This window comes from Pelophylax lessonae, assembly GCF_965119305.1.
Source record: "Pelophylax lessonae genome assembly, chromosome: 4".
Taxonomy (NCBI): domain Eukaryota; kingdom Metazoa; phylum Chordata; class Amphibia; order Anura; family Ranidae; genus Pelophylax; species Pelophylax lessonae.
In genome coordinates, this window is record NC_138771.1 from 288723480 (window position 1) to 288744842 (window position 21363).

General features: G+C 40.8%; 1 protein-coding gene across 1 annotated transcript in view; it reads left to right on the plus strand.

Moving 5' to 3' along the window:
- Positions 1 to 21363, plus strand: part of LOC309552612 (uncharacterized protein) — a gene marked incomplete at both ends in the record, with an annotated part of 398170 nt that overhangs the window by 349442 nt on the left and 27365 nt on the right. Inside the window, 3 exons of the mRNA XM_082253553.1 lie at positions 2521 to 2732; positions 10848 to 10928; positions 13599 to 13676. Coding sequence (XP_082109679.1) covers positions 2521 to 2732; positions 10848 to 10928; positions 13599 to 13676 — 371 coding nt within the window. The remainder of the gene's footprint in view (positions 1 to 2520; positions 2733 to 10847; positions 10929 to 13598; positions 13677 to 21363) is intronic.

The following is a 21363-nucleotide window of genomic DNA, read 5'->3' on the forward strand; positions in this document are numbered from 1 at the left end:
GTCCATCAGCAGGGTGTGAGCTATGCTGTAATGTTTTGTTTATATATTCAAATAGAAATCACTATAAAAAAAAAAATTGAAACAAGCAACATTGATTTTTTTTTGATGCGTAAACTGCATATGCTAATACAATAGTCCCAAACAAATTTAGCTAGAACTTTTTTAGGGCTCTGAATAAATTCCAATCTAAAGGCACACTGTGATTATTAGACTAATCCCTACTTGATTCGATTCTATGGCATATTGCATTTATGAATTATGAATAATTTAAGTGGTTGAAAATTAAAAGCAATGTTCCTCCTAAAAAAAAAAAAAAAAGTACTAAATGCAATAAAGATTTTTTACATTACACAATATAGATGAAAGATATGCTGCATAGCAGCAGGATTCATATTGAAAATAAAACTGATATGCAGAATAGAAAATCATGGCACAGCATTATCATAATTTTTCCTTTCAAGAAGGTTGGTAAAGTTTTATGTCACCATTAGACTAAACATAAATATAACACAGTATCTGTTTTATATTATTGTCATGCAGAGTGGTCTCTTATACTCCAAACATTAAAATGGAAGTGATTTTATTTTTCTTTTACTCATTCTAAAGTCTTATGCAAAGACATGTTTTTCTTTGACTGATGAATTACAGAGAACATTATAGTAATATTGCATTATATGTTTTATTACATTGTACTTTTACTATTATAATGATTATTTTTATTGTTATTATAATTGTTAAGAACACAACATACCACATATAGAGTGGGTACATGATGTTGCAATGTATTGTGGTTTCTCACGTTTACACATGCATTTTACATTTTTGCCCTGGGTTTAGTTATCATTTAAGCATTGGGATTGAGCCACTATAGAGTAGCACCCTCTTAGCTTAGAGTAGGCTGCTAGGTAAATGTAGTAATCAGAGGAGCAAGGGTTGATTGCTTTGGGCTGTTCAGTGTCTCACTGCTGCTTCCCCTTGTTCTGCTGCTTCCCCCTGTCTTCTGGAGAGTTCAGGAAGTATAGTGGGAGGGAAAGCAGAACACGCAGCCTGAATAATTATGGATCTCTGGTCAATCCCTGAAAAGGGTTGTCCAGCAGGTGGTTGGGGAGCCTATAAATATTCTGCGTCCTGGTAGCCTGGGGTTCCAGCATCCAGCCTGCTGGAGGAGACCCCTGTGCTGGGGGCTCTTACCCAGGGGGGAGAGACAGAGAAGAGAAGCCTCAGAAATTCTTAATGTTGGAAGATATCATGGTTGCAGCTAGGTTTAGCTGCGGGCCCTACCAAAGAGAGACTGGGTCAGAGTCTGGATAAAAGCCAGAAGGACCAGAGTGAGGAAGCTCCACTAATGACTGAGGACCGAGTGTGTACTTGATCCTGCTACACAGTGGAGAGGTGACTGTGGGGTGACTCATCTGCTTGGTGCAGCCAGGAGTTGTGCAAGACAACCAGGAGTGTGCTATATTGTTAAAATGCTTACTGCAGCCAGGAGCTGTGCAAGACAGCCAAGAGTTGTACTTATTAACCAGGAGAAAGTACAGTGCAGCCTAAAGTTCTGCAGTTCTACAGTACCTGGTATCTCATGCTTCCATCCCTATCCACTTTCCCGTTTAATAAAACTCAAAAAATATACCCCTAGACTGATTCTTGAGCCAGTGGAAGAATGCCAGAAATGCAATGTCCTGGCTGTGCATGCGGTGAGTGGGGGAAATAGGTGAAATAGGTTTAAATGACAGTAGTCCTCAGCAGTTCCTCCGGGGGTAAGGCTTTAGTAACACATCTGTAAACTTTATATCTCTATATCTAATGCAATATGAAAATACATAAGGGCAAGCAGTGTAGTGACTTATCCCTTATCAAGCATATCAGGTTTCAATGGAGCCAACCTGTCTGGAAAGAGGAAGAATACTGCTGTGCGGTTCTCTCTACCTAAATCATACTGCTCTGTGGATTCTTTTTCAGGTAGTAAATGTTTATTTCTAAAACAAAGATTGTGTACCTATAGTAAAAAGACAGGTATAAATCATCATTTTAAATATGTATAAATTAAAAGAAAATCCTTTAAAGCTCTCTTAAACCTGTGTTAATGTAGAACAACAGAGACATGAGCGGCAGCACCAGGACACAACATTTACAATTTGTAGCTTTTATTTGTTGTTTGGCTACCTTTCAACATGTGTAGGTAAATCAAGCAAATCTGTTTGCTGACAGGAGTTACCAGACTGTGCGGCTCAGTTTACCATCTCTCCTTTCTCTTAATTTCAGCTTTGTATTTAAAACAGACAGCATTCTGTTTCTAGCAGGACCGTCTTGCTTTAGCTTTTAAAATCCTATCATAAATAAGGTGACACCTGTACAAAAATGCATAATTGTTTACATGAGCCAAGAGTAGTATGATGTCCAAATTCAGCCCTGCATTTAGGGATATATTTTGGATGACAGTGCATTGTTCATTAATCATAGATCATGCTTTGTGCTTTAGGAAGCAATTATAGCATTATCTTAAAATATTTTCTTTTACAGCTTTCCCAAGGAGCATCCACAAGAAAATGTAACAAAAAGGGACTTCTGCCAGTTCACTGTGCTGCTCTGCAGGGACAGCAAGATGCTATCCAGGCAATATTAGAATCTGGCATCAAAGTAACTGAGTTTATTATTAAGCATTGCCTGGAAAGGGGCACCCCAAGTCTGCCTTACCTGGCTTTGTCTAATGGACATCTGGAATGTACAAAATGGTAAGAATAAAACAATCAAAGATCAAACAAAAACAAACAAAGGTTCCAAAACACGGCCCAACCCTCCCCAGGTAAATAAATTAGATCACATTTGTTGTGTATACTACATTTAGGAAGAATAAAAATAGATAATGATGTCCTCAAAAACAGAGGTTATTTATTAAAGTACTTCTTCTTGCATCCTAAATGTCTAAAGCATTGGATTCCTGCTAGGGGCAAAAGACAGACATTCGATTTTAGAAGTAAAGTGTTATATTTTTTTTTTGGACAATAGCAGCCAAGGGTTGCTACAGTGTAACTAAAAATTGCTCATGGAGTAAATACCAAGAGCCAAATACTTATGTCTGACGTGTTGATGTCACAAATACTTTTAGACATGCTCCTAAAAGAATAGCTGAACTCTAGCCTCGCTCAAGTCTTGAACAATTGTGAGCATAATTTGATTTCACTGCACACTGTAAGCTGCTCATTGTGTTTATAAGAAGCTGCAGCTACTGATGTCATTTCCTGGCTAGAGGATGTCCAGCATCATATTCTAACCCTTTTGTCTCTGGCTCATCCCTTTCATTCAATGGCTTTCAGTTCTTTCAATCATGGAGGTTTAGCATTACATGTGACTGTTACCTAGGGCAGTCTGAATAAAAATGCAGCCTGCCTAGGAATGTCCACTCCTCCAGACTGGCATCCACCTTTCAAGCATTTTGATGCTTCCCAAAAGCTGTGCCTCTCAGGTGCCAGTCCACTGCTTATATCAGGGCTGATCTTCCTGCATTGCATACAAAAAACACAGATATCCAGTGATGACATTACTGCGTCTAAAATACTACATGCATACATTGCAGTGTTGAGGTGATTATACTTATGTGGTAGATGCATTTTCCAATGAGTCGGTCCTATCTGTGTTTTAGGGCATGTCAGCTCACTTTTATTAAACAGAATGAAACAGTTCACATAGAAACCAGTTGCCCTTGCACCTTGGATAAGATTGGGGCAACCAACCACTCCCCTTGTGTCGCTAAGTCCTTTCTGGGTTCCACCATCACTGTTGCCCCTTGTAATTTCTTGTGAGCCTCAATGGGCAGGGACCAGGCTACCTCTTGGAGGGTTGCAAGGGGTAGCTTTTACTTAGAAGGTGTACAAACAACCCCTTGTTCAGGTTGTCTCCTCACTGCTCTCTGGTAGGCCTCATAGGCCCAAGTCATATTGAGCCAAACAGCTCACAGACCACAGCCCCACACACACAGGCCCAAATGTACAAACATGGCCAGTAAGCAGGGTAAGTCCAAGTCCTTTAGTACATTCATACCCAGCACAATCGGCACTGCTGAACTTACTGGGCCGTGGGTCACCATGATCCCCACTTGCTCCACAACTTTATCATCTATCTGAATCTTCACATGAGTAACACTTTCCACCAGTATTGGCAGGTTATTTGTTGTCTTCGAGGGACAGCCAAGAGAGGGCCAGCTGGCCCTGTTCCCCAAACCACTAGGCATAAAAGTCATCTTTTATTACAGTGACTTCAGATCCCGTGTCAATCAGGCACGGGACCTCTTGTCCAATCTTGCAACAGGCCACTATATAATCTCCTCTCCTCCTATCAACAAACCAAGGATAGAATAGATAGGGCAAATAGAGTTGATCAGTAACTCTTCCACTTGGCTGTCATATATCCTCCTCTCCTTCACTCAGTACAGGAATCTCTATTGTGTAGTATTTTTATAAACTATATCTAATCAGCAGTAGTAACGTACTTGTAAATACAAGGCAATCAGCATTGATATCCTAAGAACTTCTGGTCTTGGCCGTGCCAGGAAGTGACGTCATCCCTCTCCTCCTGAGGCATTTCGTCACAAAGTACATGACTTTCTCAAGGCCTTTTTACCTCATATGACCTGTACTGAGTGAAGGAGAGGAGGATATATGACACCAAGTGGGAGAGGTACTGATCTTCTCTATTTGCCCTATCTACTCTATCCTCGGTTTGTTGATTGAAAGAGAGGAGATTTTACAGTGACCTGTTGCAAGATTGTCTATAACCGAAAAGCGCTGCTAGACCTTTGTGGTATTTACCTGAGTTGAGCTTTTAGGACACACTGGGGTTGACTCTGGATGGTGCGAGGGAGTTTGAACGCAACACACAAAGAGCTGATGCCTTTTTTCAGTTGGATCATAACTTTTACCTGTTTCACATTCTTCTTCTTCTTCTTTTAACCATTTTATAATACTTTATTATGTGAACAATCTATTGAATTATTTTTTTTTGGACATTCACATATGTTTTCACGTTCAACAGACTCCTATTTACATATTTTTAGAAATTCTTTTGATTTCACTTATGCTAAGGAAAGTTGCATCTTTATGCTTTGATTTATTCACTTGCATTTATTATGAGCTATAAGTTTTGCAGCACCAGTGATCTGGAATTATTTACCCAGTAGAGGGTATATATATATGTATGTATATGTAAATTTTAAAATTTTTCTTCATATTTTCATGAATTTATTTATTTTTTTGCAATTTGCACATATATTTTTTCTTGCTGCTCAATTGATCAATTTATTTGGAGGTAGCGCCACACATATTTTGCATTTTGTTTATCACTACATGTGGGGACACATTTGAGTGTTGGCGGCTGCCTTGTTCATGTTCACCTAGCCCTTTTTGTTTTGTGCACAAGTTATCAAAAACCTGTGGCAAATAATAAAATTTTCCATGCACTCAACATGCCTCTCAGCTAATACCTTGGGGTATCCCTTTGGGATATCCTTTGGCATCTGTGAAAACCATACGGGCAACACACAAAAAAAGCCTTGAAGAAGCGGATAAGATATACCGCGAAACATGTTGGCATATTGTGTTTTTTATCTGGTATATATATTCGGGTGCTTTTTATGTACAACATCATAGGATGACTTTGGTTTCTTCTACACTTTTGAGTGTTTGTTCATTTTTGTATAATATAGAATGTGTGTATAATAAATTTATAATTTTATTAAAAAAATAATATGTTTATGTGATTTTGGGAGCTACCATTTAAAAGACCCACTTTTTTCTTGGGATGTATCTATCCCCCTAGCCTTCTCTTTGCACAATTTATTCGGGTCTGATTTCCCCAAAATAAATGAGTGCGACTCACATTTATCTAATATACCTTGTACCTTGGGGTGTCTACTTTCCAAAAAGGGATCATTTGGGGGGGGGTTGAACTTTCCTGGCACTTTACGCTCAGCATTAGAAGCTTATGCCACACATCACCAACTCTTTTAACCACTTAGAGACCAAGCCTTTTCTGACAAGTTTTGTTTGAAAAAAATCTGTATTTTTTGCTAGAAAATCGCTTTGAACCCCCCAACCACTATAAATATTTTTAAACAAGAGGCCCTAGACAATAAAATGGTGGGTCTTACCATTTTTTTATGTCACACAGTATTTGTGCAGGTTTTTTTTTAAATGCATATTTTTGGGGAAAAATACACTGTTTTGAATGTTGATGCAAAAAAACACAATATATTGCCCTATTGTTTGGTAAAGTATAAGAGGGTATTACGCTGAGTAAATAGACGCCAAACATGTTATGCTTTAAAATTGCACACACCCATGCAACGGCAACAAACTACATACGTTTTTAATATCCGTAGACAATGTTTTAAAAGCCTTTATAGGTTACCACTTTACATTTACACAGTAATGCTAGAATTACTACCCTTGATCTGTCATTCTTGATGATACCTTTCTTGCATAGTGCAATCTCTGTTTACATACCGATCATAGACAGATGCTGTGTTCACCTTTGGACATGAGGACAGGGGTGCTTTAACTTTTCCTTTAATTATTTATTTTGCTTTTTTTTTGACACTGTCCCTTTCATTTTTTTCTTTATCACTTTTATTATCACAGGGGATGTAAATATCCCTTGTGAAAGCAATAGGCAGTGAGAGGTACTTTTCTGAGAAATATGGGGTCAATTAGAGTCTAGACCTCTCCTCTGCACTTAAATAATCTGATCAGATGAAGATCGGTGTGATCAGATGCTATCCCAATTTAGTAATGGCGCTGTTTATAGCCAGCAAAAGTGAAGTGATCAAATGCCCGTAGCTTCCGGTTTCTTACACCATTTAGATGATTGGAGCTGTTCCAGTCTATGGTCAGCCAGCGGAATTTTTGGCTGCATTCTCAGGTTCCCCTGTGAGACGGAAGAGCCAGAGAAAGGCGTGGAAGGCTGCACAAGGGGGATGTCCCCTCCCGTTACTTGTAAAAGCAATTAGCAGATAATTAGCCACTAGGACTGCTTTTACATTAAAGCTGAATGCTGGCTGATAAAACCAATACCATCATGATGCCTATAGCTGCAGGCAGCATCCAGGTATAACCAGTCAACGTCGCCCATCCTTGTTGGGCATATATTGTAATATTCTTTTTTTTCATACAGCCTGTGGGCTGAACGGAAAAAGAGAACCTAACAGATTCCTCCATTCACATTGATCGATGTGAATGAAGAAATCTCTGCCAGAAAAAGTGTGTGGTATGCCCTCATTAGAATATTCCGCCATGCATCCATCTACTTCTAATATTGCGCATCTATGCAATGTTCTTTTTTTCAGGCCGAACAAAAAAAGAACCTAACAGAGTCCTCTATTTACATCGATCAATGTGGATAAAGAAATCTCTGCCGAAAAAAGTGAAAAAAATATATGCTGAAGCATAGGGACAATCAGTCCACTGACAAACCAGGCCCCCATGCTTAGGCATATACGTTATTTTTTTAATTGTGAATGAGAAATCTCCCCCTGCAGCAAGCACTGACGTATGTTTTCTGGAAGCACACCCTACTGTTGTCAGAATAAACAGATCAGTGCTGCAGCTGAATGGCCTTCCTGCAAAGCAAACAACAACATTTAACAATAAAACACAGTAACAATAAAACTTTGAGTCAATAAAATAACAACTATTTTTTTTTTTATTGAAATCTGTGCCAAAAAAAAAAAAGAAAAATATACTGTATTTATCGGCGTATAACACGCACTTTTTCCTCCTATAAATGGAGGAAAAAGCAGCAGTGCGTTTTATACGCCGATATTAAAAAAAAAAGGCCAGGAAGCATCACCGAGAGCAGAAGGGGCGGGCCGGGCCAAGGAGAAGGAAGGACGAGCTGTCATAAGAGCAGAAGGGGGCAGGGCCGGACCGAGGAGAAGGGAGAACGAGCGAGCGCAGTCATCGGAAGTCCCGCCTATGACAGACGTCACACGTCTAGGCAGAGGAGGCGGGATTTCCAATGACTGCGCTCGCTCGTTCTCCCTTCTCCTTGGCCCGGCCCCTTTTGCTCTAATGACAGCGTCCTTCCTTCACCTCGGCCTGGCCCGCCCCTTCTGCTCTCGGCGCTGCTTCCCGGCCTTTTTTAAAACAGATTTGGATAGTTCCAATGGCGCTTGCGAGGCTGCATATATGGACACTGCGCTTGCGAGGCAGCATATATTGACACTGCTGATGAGGCTGCATATATGGACACTGCTGATGAGGCTGTATACTGTATATGGACACTGCTGATGAGGATGCATTGCTGGACACTGCTGATGAGGATGCATTGCTGGACACTGCTGATGAGGCTGCATTCATGGGCACTGGTGAGATGTCATTTGATTAAAAAAAAAATGTTCTGAGTTTAAAGCTGTTTATTTAAAATTTAAGCTTTTTTCCTGAAATTTCTCTCAAAATATTGAGTTGCGTGTTATATGCCGGCGCGTGTTATACGCCGATAAATACGGTATATGCCGAACCATAGGAGTAATTCATCCCTGGCTCCCATGCTTCAGCGTACACATTCTTTTTTTTAACTGTGGATGAGAAATCTCCTCCAGCAGCGCTCTAAGGGATGACATATGTATTCAGAGAGCAACACCCTGTTGCTGTCAGTATAAACATATCAGTGCTGCAGATTGGTGTTCCTGCAAAGCAAACAACAATGGTTAACAATAAAACACCAGTAACAACAGAACATTAACTCAATAAAAAGACAACATGACTTTGGGTTTTTTATTTTTTTATTTTTTTTCCCTTTTTCATTTTTTATGTTTTTTTTTTTTACTTTTTTAAATGTTTTGTAACTGTAACTATAAACTTTCCATGCTGTGATTTTAGGTTCTCTCAAAATGCGATAGCCAGTTTCCTAACTATTTAACATCTTTCGAGACCCTAGTGTATGAATTGTGTGCCTTAGACTGTGCCATGCTGTACTCTATACTAATACTTCACTAGTGTGTGAAAGCAACGGAAGCAGTCCTTGAAGCAGAGACAAGGTTGGCCAGGACAGGAAGGACACACAAAAAAAAAGGGTGTCATGCCTTATTCCTGCTACAGACACAACATCTTTTTTCGAGGTGACTTTTGGGTCAGGGGACCAGGGAGGACATCTAGAAAATGCCTCTCATGCAGCCGACTAACTACATCTGGATTTGGGGATTAGGCCACAGCACTTTCTGAATACAAAAGGCCGTGAAGATCTCTTCCTGAAATTTTAGGAAGGATCCACTTCTTCCTGTTGCTTTTTAAAAGCAAAAAAGTGTTGTACAGAGCCAATTGAAATAAATATACAGACACTTGTTTTGTACTGGCTTTGCGAGAAACGTGAACACAGAGGGGCTTCTCAACAACACCCGATACTGTTCAAATTTGGACTGTTGTATCTGCGTAAATGAAAGACAGGACGAAAACATCCCTTTTGTTCTTCCACTTCACTCTGAATAAATAATTATACAGCAAGCAGGCTTTCTCCCCCTTTTTAGTCGGATGTTTTTCAAGTCATTGGGGGAAGCCTGTACAATTGGGTTGTATGGTACCACATTAGCCAATTCCAAGATCATATAAGTGCCTAAAAAGTGGTAAGCTTGCGTAATAATTGTCCTCTACTGGAACAAGGGTGACACCAAGTCCCATGTTATCTTGCTACTGCTCCCCATGTAGTCTGGCCATCTGGGGGGCTCCACATGATTATCTTTTCACTCATAAACACATTCATAGGCTGATCTGTGTTTTGGTAGAACTGATCAGCATGTTCATGCAAAAATCTTTGGCCTGGATCTGAAGATCGATTGGTGCTGTATCAAATCACAGCACTGCCGGGCTGGCAGGCACGCATGCCCCCTGCCCAAGATCGTGGATCACGTACCTAGTACAGAAGAAATGTCAAGGTGCAGAAAGAGGGAAAGGTGACAATAAGTAGAACAAGAAAAGAAGAGATTTGGAAAAGAAGAGAAGAAGTGGGAAGTGGAAAGAAGGGGGGGGGGGGGGGAAATTACCTGGGGTGATTTAGTCTAATACAAGCTCCAGAGCTCATCAGATAATGAGCTATGTCTGGTCAAGATTTGAAGGCATGTAATGCAGGAAGCATGTAATGAGTTGTTTGGTATCACGGAGAGTTTCTCATAATCACGTAGCAAGACATCCTTACTTGTTTTGCCATTATAAAACCAGATTTCCATGGTTTTGCTAAGGTTTGCTTAGCAACAGTGAAGACAAATGCTACATGTTTGAATAGTAGCTAGGGTATTCCTCTAGTTTTAGGTTTTACGTGGCCTCCTATGGATCCTTCTAATATTCACCAAAATTGTGTAAATCAGTTAGTAGATACCTACTCAAAAGCTTCCAAATTTTAGAGCAATGACTGCTTTTTCTGTAATGAAACGTACGGTTGGATTTGTGTCCAGCATTTTATTCATGCAGATTTATAGGGTTAGCAATAAGCCTTCTGTAAACATGTTAAAATGCGTGCCACTGCAAACCAAATATTCTGATTATGTATCCATCACGGTTTATACGTATATTAAGGCTAAATGAATTAATTCAAATTAAAACAATATAAAATGGAACCAAAATTGAGCTGCTGGCCCTAGTAATTAGATTTCTTGGTGCACTTTGCTGGAAAATGAAAGATGACAACTTTGTGGTTGCTCTGGGCAACAGCTTCACTTAAAGTTCTGTTTATTTGTGTTCGAGTTTTCATGATTAAATACTAATTTTCTTTTATTGTCTCTTGCACCCAGGGTCATTTATCTTGTAAAATCTAAACTATCTAGCAGAAAAATACTACTTTTCATTGTTATGACCACTTTTTTGCAGGTTGATTTCAAATGGTTTTTTGTTAAAAGATAGTGAAGATATTGAACTATTACTTGACATGGTGTGCAATAAAGATGACAAGTAAGTCTATCACCTTTCCTACATTTTGAAAAATGAAAAACAACTGTTCAACAAATGTTATATTGTAAAGATAAATAAAAAAATATTTGTTCCCTAGCACTTTCTGATTTGAAGCTGCGTGGGTATTCCAGATGCATATAATGAGATTTATTTCATCAAGCCACCTCCAAGCCTAGCCTGCAGCCCTCTTGATTCGCTAGCCAGATAAGATTTGCTGGTAAACTGTTGACATCAATCTCCCAAAATTCCCCTGGGAAAAAAAATAGGAAGTGCTGAGGATCTCTAAATTAACTACAAAACACTTTACAAAGTGTGATCAGTGTGGCAGGCACTCATCAGAAGTGCCCAACTATGCCCACCCTTGCTGCTCAGCTCCACCAGTCATGAAAGCTGGTACTATAGCTTCTGTGAATAAAAAGTGATATCTGAATGGCTAATGAGTGGGTGAATGTAAATTTAGGCTTTGAAGAGAAAGTAAACCTTTAAGACTAAAATTTGCCAGCAGATAGGGTCTTTTGGTAGAAGAGAATTATTAGTCTGCCAAAAAAGTCTTTATTTACCTGCTGGCCTTCTTTGTATTTGTACACTGACTACTACATGAACAGTACAGTGTGTAGCCCCAGGCCATTCCAAGCATTTTATGGGAATGGTGGGAATGGAGCTGGATTCTAAGACTGTAAACCCTGTGTGCATGTGCAGGGGTTACATCGTCAGCGCATGCCAAATGGGCGATAACAGACCACCAATAATAGGAAAATAATAGGCCCTGGCAAAGATTGAGTGAATGCAGGGATCTCAGATCTCATATTGCTGGAGGAGAGCAGACCCAGAGGTAAGTGTGCTATAATATACATATATGCATATGTAGCAAGGTTTCTAGGCCTGTGGCCTGATGTGGGTCTGCCATTAAAACCGGTACTCTTTCCAACCCATGTGAGCTGTGGCCCTGGGTGTGACAACTGAAGCAGCGACAACTCCGGCATCTTTGTTTGTGTTTTTTTATTTGATTTAAGGGGATGGGAGAAGGGAATGAGTGGGATACTCCTTGCGGCTCAAACTAATTACACATGGGACTTTGTTGCTGAAAAATGCCTGTTGGCGTTTTCTTGACGCCTGCCGGGGCCAGCCAACACTCACTGACTCTGAAAACTCTCTGTGTAGCTGAAGAAGCGTTGAATTGATGACTTATAGTTCTGTAGATCCAAGACTGAACTGTATAACTCCTGACACTGCTGTGCTGTGGAAGTCACTAAATACTGTCCCCCGCTAGGTACGGCTTGAGGTAGTATCTTGTAGAACTCTGTGTAACTGTCTCTTCACTGACACTTTCTGTACAATTCAGGGCTCAGACTGCCGGTACCCCCTTTACAACTTCAGGGTCCTCTACCTAGGCACCCCCTTTACAGCTAGCTGACACTGGATCCCAGAACCTCTTCCGGAGTGGTCCCCTCGAACACTTCAGGTGAACCCCAGGGGCAATCCTCAGTACTCACGACCTGTGTAGGCTTTCCTGGGACTGGACCCCGCTCTCTCTCCGCAGGCTCTCTGCACACCGGATCCCCTCTGCACACCCGGATCAACTCAGCACTCTCTGGATACTCAGGCAACACCCGAGGCATCCACCTTCCTCAGACAGCAGGAGATACAGCTGCACTCTCCTTCCTGGGACTCTGCTCCCACCAAAGACAATCTGTCACGCACTTCCCCCAACTTATACCCACTCCCAGAATCCTTTGCTGCCTAATCGGCCTTCTGGGGTAGTTACAAGCTGGCATGTGTCCCCTGATTGGGCTTCCCACACTGCCCTATGAGAAGCCTCTCACAGGAGCCAGTGAGGATACTTCTGCCCTCAGCAGGCACATCTGGAAGTCCTGACACCCTACCCAACAAATCACAGCCCTGCTGTTAGGCAGACAAGGCCCGCTATATATTTTACCTAGCACCTACCTGTAGGGTGCTACACATATTTACACATTATGGCAAATTCTGGCCACCACCACTATGGTTACATTCCACTTTAAATAATATGAGAATGAATAATTGAAATAAATGAATGAGTTAAAAGAAACAAGTTGTGTGTGTGTATGTGCGTGTATGTGTGTATACAGTGTAGTATATACTGTATAATACCTATTGGTATGATATATTTCAGATTGTTAAATCTAGACTGGTCTCTCCTGCCTTTTACACATTTCTATTGGCCCATCAGTGAGGTGGGCGTCCACAATGGGCTATATAGATGTGTGAGAGACAGAAGGGGGTGGCCAAGTTCTGGCATTACAAGCTTTACCCTTTGCGCCAATAATGACATAATATACAGAAAGAAGTTTACACATTACCTGAGGAAGGTTCAAGCCCTTCTTTAAAACCTTGTAAAAGAAGAAAAGATTTGAGAAGACACCCTTGATATTGATTCCTAACTATGTTTAGATAAGTTGTGACAAGCTTAGAACCATTTCTTTTATATATTCACTTGTAAGAAATCTGCACTCTCATCAATCTTTGGAAAATCTCTGAATATTTATATAATTCTTTTACATTCCTTTGCATGGCAAATTAACTTGAATTTGCGTTTCCAAGCTGTACATTAAAGTCTGCTTTATTTTTCTTGATAGATTTTGATTTTAGTGGTAAAATCTATCCTATTACTTTTCATCTCCATATCTACAGGAAAAATAACCTGGAAAGTGTTGAATACCTTTTAAGCAATGGCATGGATGTGAACATCTGTGATAAAAGAGGAAACAGGTGATCATTACATTATAAGTCATATGTCAGTTGATTGTGCATATGTCATCTTATTTTTAATGTGCTGCTGAGGTCACACTCTTAAGGAGTTCAATGCTTTCAGTGCATCAGTTTTACACCTTTTTTTAGATTCAACCATAATGTTTATTCATATTTGAGATTATTTCTTTAAATGTGTCACATATTTGTCTTTTTTCTCAGTTGTATATAAAGTCATACAGTGGTGATCGGAAGTTTGGGTACCCCAGGTATAAATTTTTATTAATGTGCATACAGAAGCCAAGGAAAGATGGAAAAATCTCCAAAAGGCATCAAATTACAGATTAGACATTCTTATAATATGTCAAGGTTAGATTTTATTTCCATCATTGACACTTTCAAAATTACAGAAAACAAAAAAATGGTGTCTGCAAAAGTTTGGGCACCCTGCAGGATTTATAGCATGCACTGCCCCCTTTGCAAGGCTGAGACCTGCCAGTGTCATGGATTGTCCTCAATCATCGTCTGGGAAGATCAGGTGATGTCACTCTCAAAGGTTTTAAATGCCCAGACTCATCTGACCTTGCCCCAACAATCAGCACCATGGGCTCTTCTAAGCAGTTGTCTAGAAAATTGAAACTGAAAATAGTTGACGCTCACAAAGCTGGAGAAGGCTATAAGAAGATAGCAAAGCGTTTTCAGATGTCAATATCCTTTTTTCGGAATGTAATTCAGAAATGGCAGGCATCAGGAACAGTGGAAGTTAAAGCAAGATCTTGAAGACCAAGAAAAATATCAGACAGAACAGCTCGCAGGATTGTGAGAAAAACAATTCAAAACCCACGTTTGACTGCACGATTCCTCCAGAAAGATCTGGCAGACACTGGAGTTGTGGTACACTATTCCACTATAAAGAGATACTTGTACAAATATGGTCTTCATGGAAGAGTCATCAGAAGAAAACCTCTTCTACGTCCTCACCACAAAAATCAGCGTTTGAACTTTGCAAATGAACATATAGGCAAGCCTGATGTATTTTGGAAACAAGTCCTGTGGACCAATGAGGTTAAAATTTAACTTTTTGGCCGGAATGAGCAAAGGCACATTTGGAGAAGAAGGGGCACAGAATTTAATGAAAAGAACCTCTGTCCAACTGTTAAGCATGGGGGTGGATCAATCATGCTTTGGGGTTGTATTCCAGCCAGTGGCACAGGGAACATCTCACGAGTAGAAGGAAAAATGGATTCAATAAAATTTCAGCAAATTTTGGATGGTAACTTGATGCCATCTGTGAAAAAGCTGAAGTTAAAGGGAGGATGGCTTCTACAAATGGATAATGATCCTAAACACACCTCGAAATCCACGGGGGATTACATCAAGGGGCGTAAACTGAAGGTTTTGCCATGGCCTTCACAATCTCCTGACCTCAACATCATTGAAAATCTATGGATAGACCTTAAAAGCGCAGCGTGTGACAGACAGCCCAGAAATCTCAAAGAACTGGAAGACTTTTGTAAGGAAGAATGGGCAAAGATACCTCAAACAAGAATTGAAAGACTCTTGGTTGGCTACAAAAAGTGTTTACAAGCTGTGATACTTGCCAAAGGGGGCAGTACTAGATATTAACTCTGCAGGGTGCCCAAACTTTTGCAGACGCCATATTTTTGTTTTCTGTTATTTTGAAAGTGTAAATGATGGAAAGAAAATCTAACTTTTGTTGAGATATTATAAGAATGTCTAATCTGTAATTTGATGCCTTTTGGAGATTTTTCCATCTTTCCTTGGCTTCTTTATGCACATTAATACACATTTTTACCTGGGGTGCCCAAACTTTCGATCACCACTGTATATATGACCATAGATCAAAAGTTTGAAATATTCTCTTTGTATTACAATCTTGACTTGCTTCCTTTTTGGGTCAGCCCAAAAAAAAAAAAAAGAAAAAAACAACATACATGATCTATTTCAATTTTTCATATTACAGTTATTTTTAAATATCATAGTGATCAGATTATCAATAAGTAACGTGTGTGTACCTGCTGCCCCTTCAATTGTATGAATACAATAGTTATGATAAGTAAAAAAACAAAAAAAGGCGCTGGTATAGCTATATTATTTGCACTGGATTAGGGGTTAGACTGCTTAGTGGTAGTATGCAAATGAGGCTGTAAATATTCAAATTAAAGTGCTAGCTTTTCTGTGCAAAATTGCTGAGAATGTTACCTATGAAATAGGTACTAATTAAACATATATACTTTTATCAGTATTACAGCAGTGCAGTCAATAAATAATAATTATTTCAATATATTTGCTTAAAGTGCTAGATAGTGCAAAAAAAAAATTCTATATAAAAAATAAATATAATTCATACAGGTATTTTTTTTAATATTTGTTGAAAAAATTTGCCTTCAGACAGCAGCCATCTGGGCCCATATATTATATTGTTGGTGGTGCCCCTATCCTTAATTAATCATTAGAAATGGAAGGATTGGGAAACAAGGATTTCGGGCACACTATATCTATAAAATCAATTTTTTATTTAAGAATCAATTAAAATCACAAACTTATACAAACAATCATGTGTTGAGTAAGACAAAGGACATATCAAAGGTCCACACTATAATGTATACACGTTTCACAAAAGGATGAAACCTCAGTTTCCATACAAATTAATATATAAATAAGTTGACAATTAGAACAATCAAGAAGATACTTCACATCAGAAGATTCCTGTTGACGGATACCCGAATATACAAGGTGCCGGCCAACCGGGTCAACTGATGTCGTGTTCAATTTTTCACCGTACAGTATTTAGTATTTTGCTCAACCTGTTTCGCTTTACTTCGGAAAGCTTCATCTGGAGCTATTACTAGACTTATCTGTACATTGTATGGTGAGACACAAGTCTCAACGTTCTTGATATGTAACGAGGAGGATTATTGTGGGTTTACAGGAGACTCATATGGTAATGGGTAGTCGTTTACACAACGATAGGGGTAGTCTGATTATACTCAGTATCAAGAGCCATACAGCTGAGTACCTGCTGTGTTTCAAATCACAGCCAATAGGACCCAACAAGGTATATGCCCATATTGAGCTCCTGTTCACTTGCACATATCTCCTCCCCGGATGGGGAACCGCCGCATTAAATTTGACTAACAGACAAAAACAGAGAGTAGATGGGCCATTCTTTTTCTCCTATCTTTTCAATGAGAAAACAGTAGGACTGGCCCACTTACACAGATTGAAAAATCTCTTTATACAATAACAAGCTTTCCTGACACAAGCATGACAGCATACACGCATGAGTATAGGCTCCGCCCCTCGCCCAATCAGGACTGGTTATACTATATAAATGAGTCGCCTCCCCTAAGGCGGCATTCTCTTTTTGTTCCTTAAATGCTCAACCGGTTATAACTATGGAAAGAAGATTTTATTTTTGCCCTCACCTTGTCAGATTTATCTGGCCAGCCGCATAGGTTCAGCCTCTCCTAGGACGAAGCTCCCTCCATTTGGGTGTAAACTGCCTATACAAGGGAGGCCTCCCCCAGGTCCAGCTATTGGGGTACAGGATACTGGTCTCTGGATGCAGGTAAAACAGTTCTGCCTTGTTGTTTGTTGGGATTGATCCAGTCTCTCCTCCCTGGTTAGTTGTGGCTCCACACACTATTTGGTTAGTCTGTCGCTCTGTGTTTGTTTCGTATCTCTTGCAAAATGCTGACATTGTAGTTAGGATGGCTGCCCCATTCCAAGATGGCTCCATGTCTACTTCCTGTGGCTGTACTGCGGGCGGCCCTTTCCAGATGGATGTGTCAGAGGGGTGGCGTCTGGTAGACTTGCGGTCGACAGGGAGCAGCAAGATGGCGTTGGGATAACTTCCGGCTCAAAGTAGTAGCGATCAGGAGCTCTGGGAGGCTGGCTGCGGGATATTAGTGGCCATCTGTTCAGGGAAAGAGCCTCTCCCATTACCTTAGAGCCAATCAGGGAGGTGTGCTGCACAGGTAGGTAAGCTAAACCATAGGCTGTCATGGTTTGTCATGATTATTATGCGGTTAATATGTCAGGCTGCCAAAGTTGGGTCATTTGCTGTTTATAGATCTGTTTGTTTCATTAATGCCCCACAGGTTTTGTTTTGTCTGCAGTACTGCTAATGCATGGCCTGATATATAGGTGTTGCTGTGCAAAGTTGAGTTTTTCCTCAGCAATGCCTGGCTCTACAGGTTTGGATTACTTGTTTAATGCTCTAGTGCCTGGGTTTGCTGTTTTTAACTCTTGCAGACCAGTGGCCTAGTGTAGGTTATCCTGCCAGGGCTATTGGTCTGAGGTATAGTAACCCTTCCTCGTGCTGCTTATGATATAGTAATGCTTAAGTATTAAAGAAGAGTTCCGGCCACGGGGGGTTAAATTTAGCTAAAAATACCCCTGGGACAGTCAGGGCTAGTACATTCCACAATGGATAGCCTCTGTACTGTCCCGGGTCGCACTTACCTTTTAGAAGAAATACTAACCATGAAAATTTCTTCTCCGGCGCTGCCATCACGGATGTGGGCAGCTGAAGCCAACGCGTCCTCTTCTGCGTCCTCTTCCGTTTCCTCTTCTCCCAGAATGTTGCTGCACCGGCCCCGCTCGTCACTTCTGGTGCGGGCGCGTCATCCCTGCACAGCTTCTGGGCATGCCCAGAAGCTGTTTAGCAGGGAATGAGGTGCCCACACCGGAAGTGACGAGCGGGGCTGATGCAGGCGCATTGATTCCTGGGAGCGATGACGTTCAGCTCCCAGGAATCAATGCAAACAGGAAGTGACGGCGCGGGCCGCGGCCGCAGAGGGAGGAAGTGGAAGAAAGGTTAGTACATTTTCCTTCAATAACAAGGTAAGTAAACAAAAAAAAATCATAACTATCCATTTGTTTTTCCAAGAGCAAGCGGATGGCCCAAAATCGATTATGTCGATTTTGTGGCCGGAACTCCACTTTAATGACTGCTATGCGTTGTATGGCTGTTATGTGTTTAATGCCTGCTTTTGGCTGCTAAACATTGATGGCTGCTATACGTTAAGGGCTGCTATGTGTTTAATGATTGCTATGCATTAACCTGTTATGTTAAATGCTGGAGTGAAGTTCAGTGCTGTGCTTAAGTTTACAGTGCCTTAAGTAATCTCTATTACACATCTATTGGTAATTACTTTTCTGAGTGGGTAATCCTAGCTCACAATAGCATATAGGTCCATTTGCTGCTTCAAAGTCTGCAGATGGATGTGTGGATGGCCACTGAGAGTATAAGCTAATGTCCTAGCCAGTACTTCCAGGTATTTATTATGACCACAAACCTGCAGCTCAAATTCTTGAGGTATGAGCTTACCCAGAGGCCAGCCATGAGGAGTGCGCGGGCAGTATGGATGGTAAAACTATCCAGCCCTTATTACCAGCACCACTTCCCAAAGGAAAAGAGGCAACTTTTTCCTTCAACAGTGACAAGTCCTCACTGGCTCTGAAGAAAACTGCTATACATTCAAGGTACTGCCAAGAGGGGCAGACTAGCGGAAACCACAATAAGGACCATCTTTGACAGTATGGGGAGTGTGGTTAGCTGACATGTCCACCAAGATGCTATGCCAAGTTGCTGTTCAAACTGACTGGGTGGATCTCTAGTCGCTAGCGCTCAGGTACTAAGCTAATTAAACAGCTAAGTTTGTTTAAAGGCTACCTCTGCCTCAAAAGCAGTGAGCCAAGGAGCTTTCATCAGATTGGCCATATGTATCTTCATGCTAGCAGGGGATACAAGATCCTTTCTGTAAAGCCCAGCTTTACTTCAGAGGCAGTTGGCCGAGAAATCTTCATTAGACTAGCCAGAAGTGCCAGTCTGCCAGCGGATGATGCAATATCCTTTGCAGAGGCATGGGAACAGCAATATGGATATGGAAATGAGGTTTATTCTACCATTAGGTAGTGTTGTGTGGTCTGCATAGGAGTTCACTTCAGTAGCCAAGGCTATATGTTTCTCAGAAGAAGAGTTTAAGGCAAACTGGACCAGTAATAAGTCTCTGTGGTGTGTGATCCCTGAGTGAATTTAAAGTGACCAGCAATGCAATATGCTGTTCCTCTAGTATTCTGTGTGGTTGGTCAAGCCCTATGGCTTAACCCACTGACTGCATATGCATCTTTCTAAAGTGAATCGACTGCTATTCAGGATGGAATCAGTGATGTCTAGATTTGGGACTTATCCCTAAGGCTAGTTACCTAGGCCCAGAACAAAGAGTTGGTGACAGGGCCTGAGAAGAGCTATAGAAGAGGTTAAAAGCTCCATAATCATCTTTTTTTTGGTAGCCTCAATCCAAGTCTGCTCCTCCATAGGAGCAGTAAAGTTCCTTTCACTCAAATTTGCCCAGTAGGTGTTATTGCAGGAATTATCGCAAATTTGGGCAGAGGGGGCTCAGTATCAGTGGTGCCTGTGCGGTAAGGAAGTCATTGGAATTTTCTTTCCACTCCTCCATCTCCTCTCATTCCCACTATGGTTCTTTAAAGCTTTAAGCAAACATTATTAAATCGTGTTCTAACAGTGAGCCATCCATCCATTGTTCTTAGTTGAAAAGCTTTAGGCAGGAAATGGAACGAAGAATCAAAATCTAAAACTTTATATGGAGTCATTGAGAACAATCACTCAAACCATCAGATAAAGCAGCTGTAGTTTTTCTTTAGATCCAGCTGATGTGTACATACGCTTTTTGGTACACCCATGCTTCTGAGAGTTTCACTTCAGGTTCAATTAACAACCTTTGGCCTTTCCACATACTCAAGACATTTTCCAGAACATTGCTTTCAGTAGTGGCCATCTTGCGGAAGCAGGGGCAGCAGGTTCCATAGCCTGACATTAGCCAATGGCTTAACATCCTCCAGGTCTTAGCAAATTCTGATTCAGACTCAGATCAAATTTGGATGAATCATTAGCTGGGGAAGGCCAACTCTTATTATAATAATGATGCCATTTTGTACAATGAGGAGAATACTGTAGAGTTGCCCTCCCAGAAGGTAACAGTATTAGGTTCTCACTTGGGGCAAGTCATAGCTCTGTCCTATCTGTTTATATCCCATGGCCTCAAATGGTCTAGAAGTAGTCTGCAGTAATCCATGCAGTCGGTTGGACTCACTGGAAGATTGAGAGCAATATAATCTGACCTTCTAAGGTAATGGAAGATTTGCTTCCTACTCCAGAGAAGATGACCCCACATATGAGACAAGTCCTGTTGGTGGTGGCTAAAGATAGTTAATCTGTTCAGCTTTCATCAGCTTCCTGGCTTACCAATCATCACAATCTATTCACTTTCTTGGTATTTACCTCAGTGAACTCCTAGCACAAGGTCAATGACATATGCCAATAGAGGACGAAGTGGCTAACATCAGGGGTGCAGTGATTCCCAAGTGTTGAAGTTGCTTGGGCAACACAGACTAGGGGGCCTCAGTTATGCTCCAAACAACAGTAATCTCCTATCTCTGTGGCAAGAAGGAATACAATATTATAAAAATTATCCTGGATACAAATGGGAAATAATCACAAGTGGTGGATCCCTTGGGGAAAATAGTCCTATGAATGGATGGTGGCTGATGGATAGTACTGCAGACAGAGAGAAGCCTTCACCAAACACCCATAATGGAGATCTACACTGGCTCCAATGATAACTGAGTACCCTGGGCGTAATTCTCCACAGCACAGATG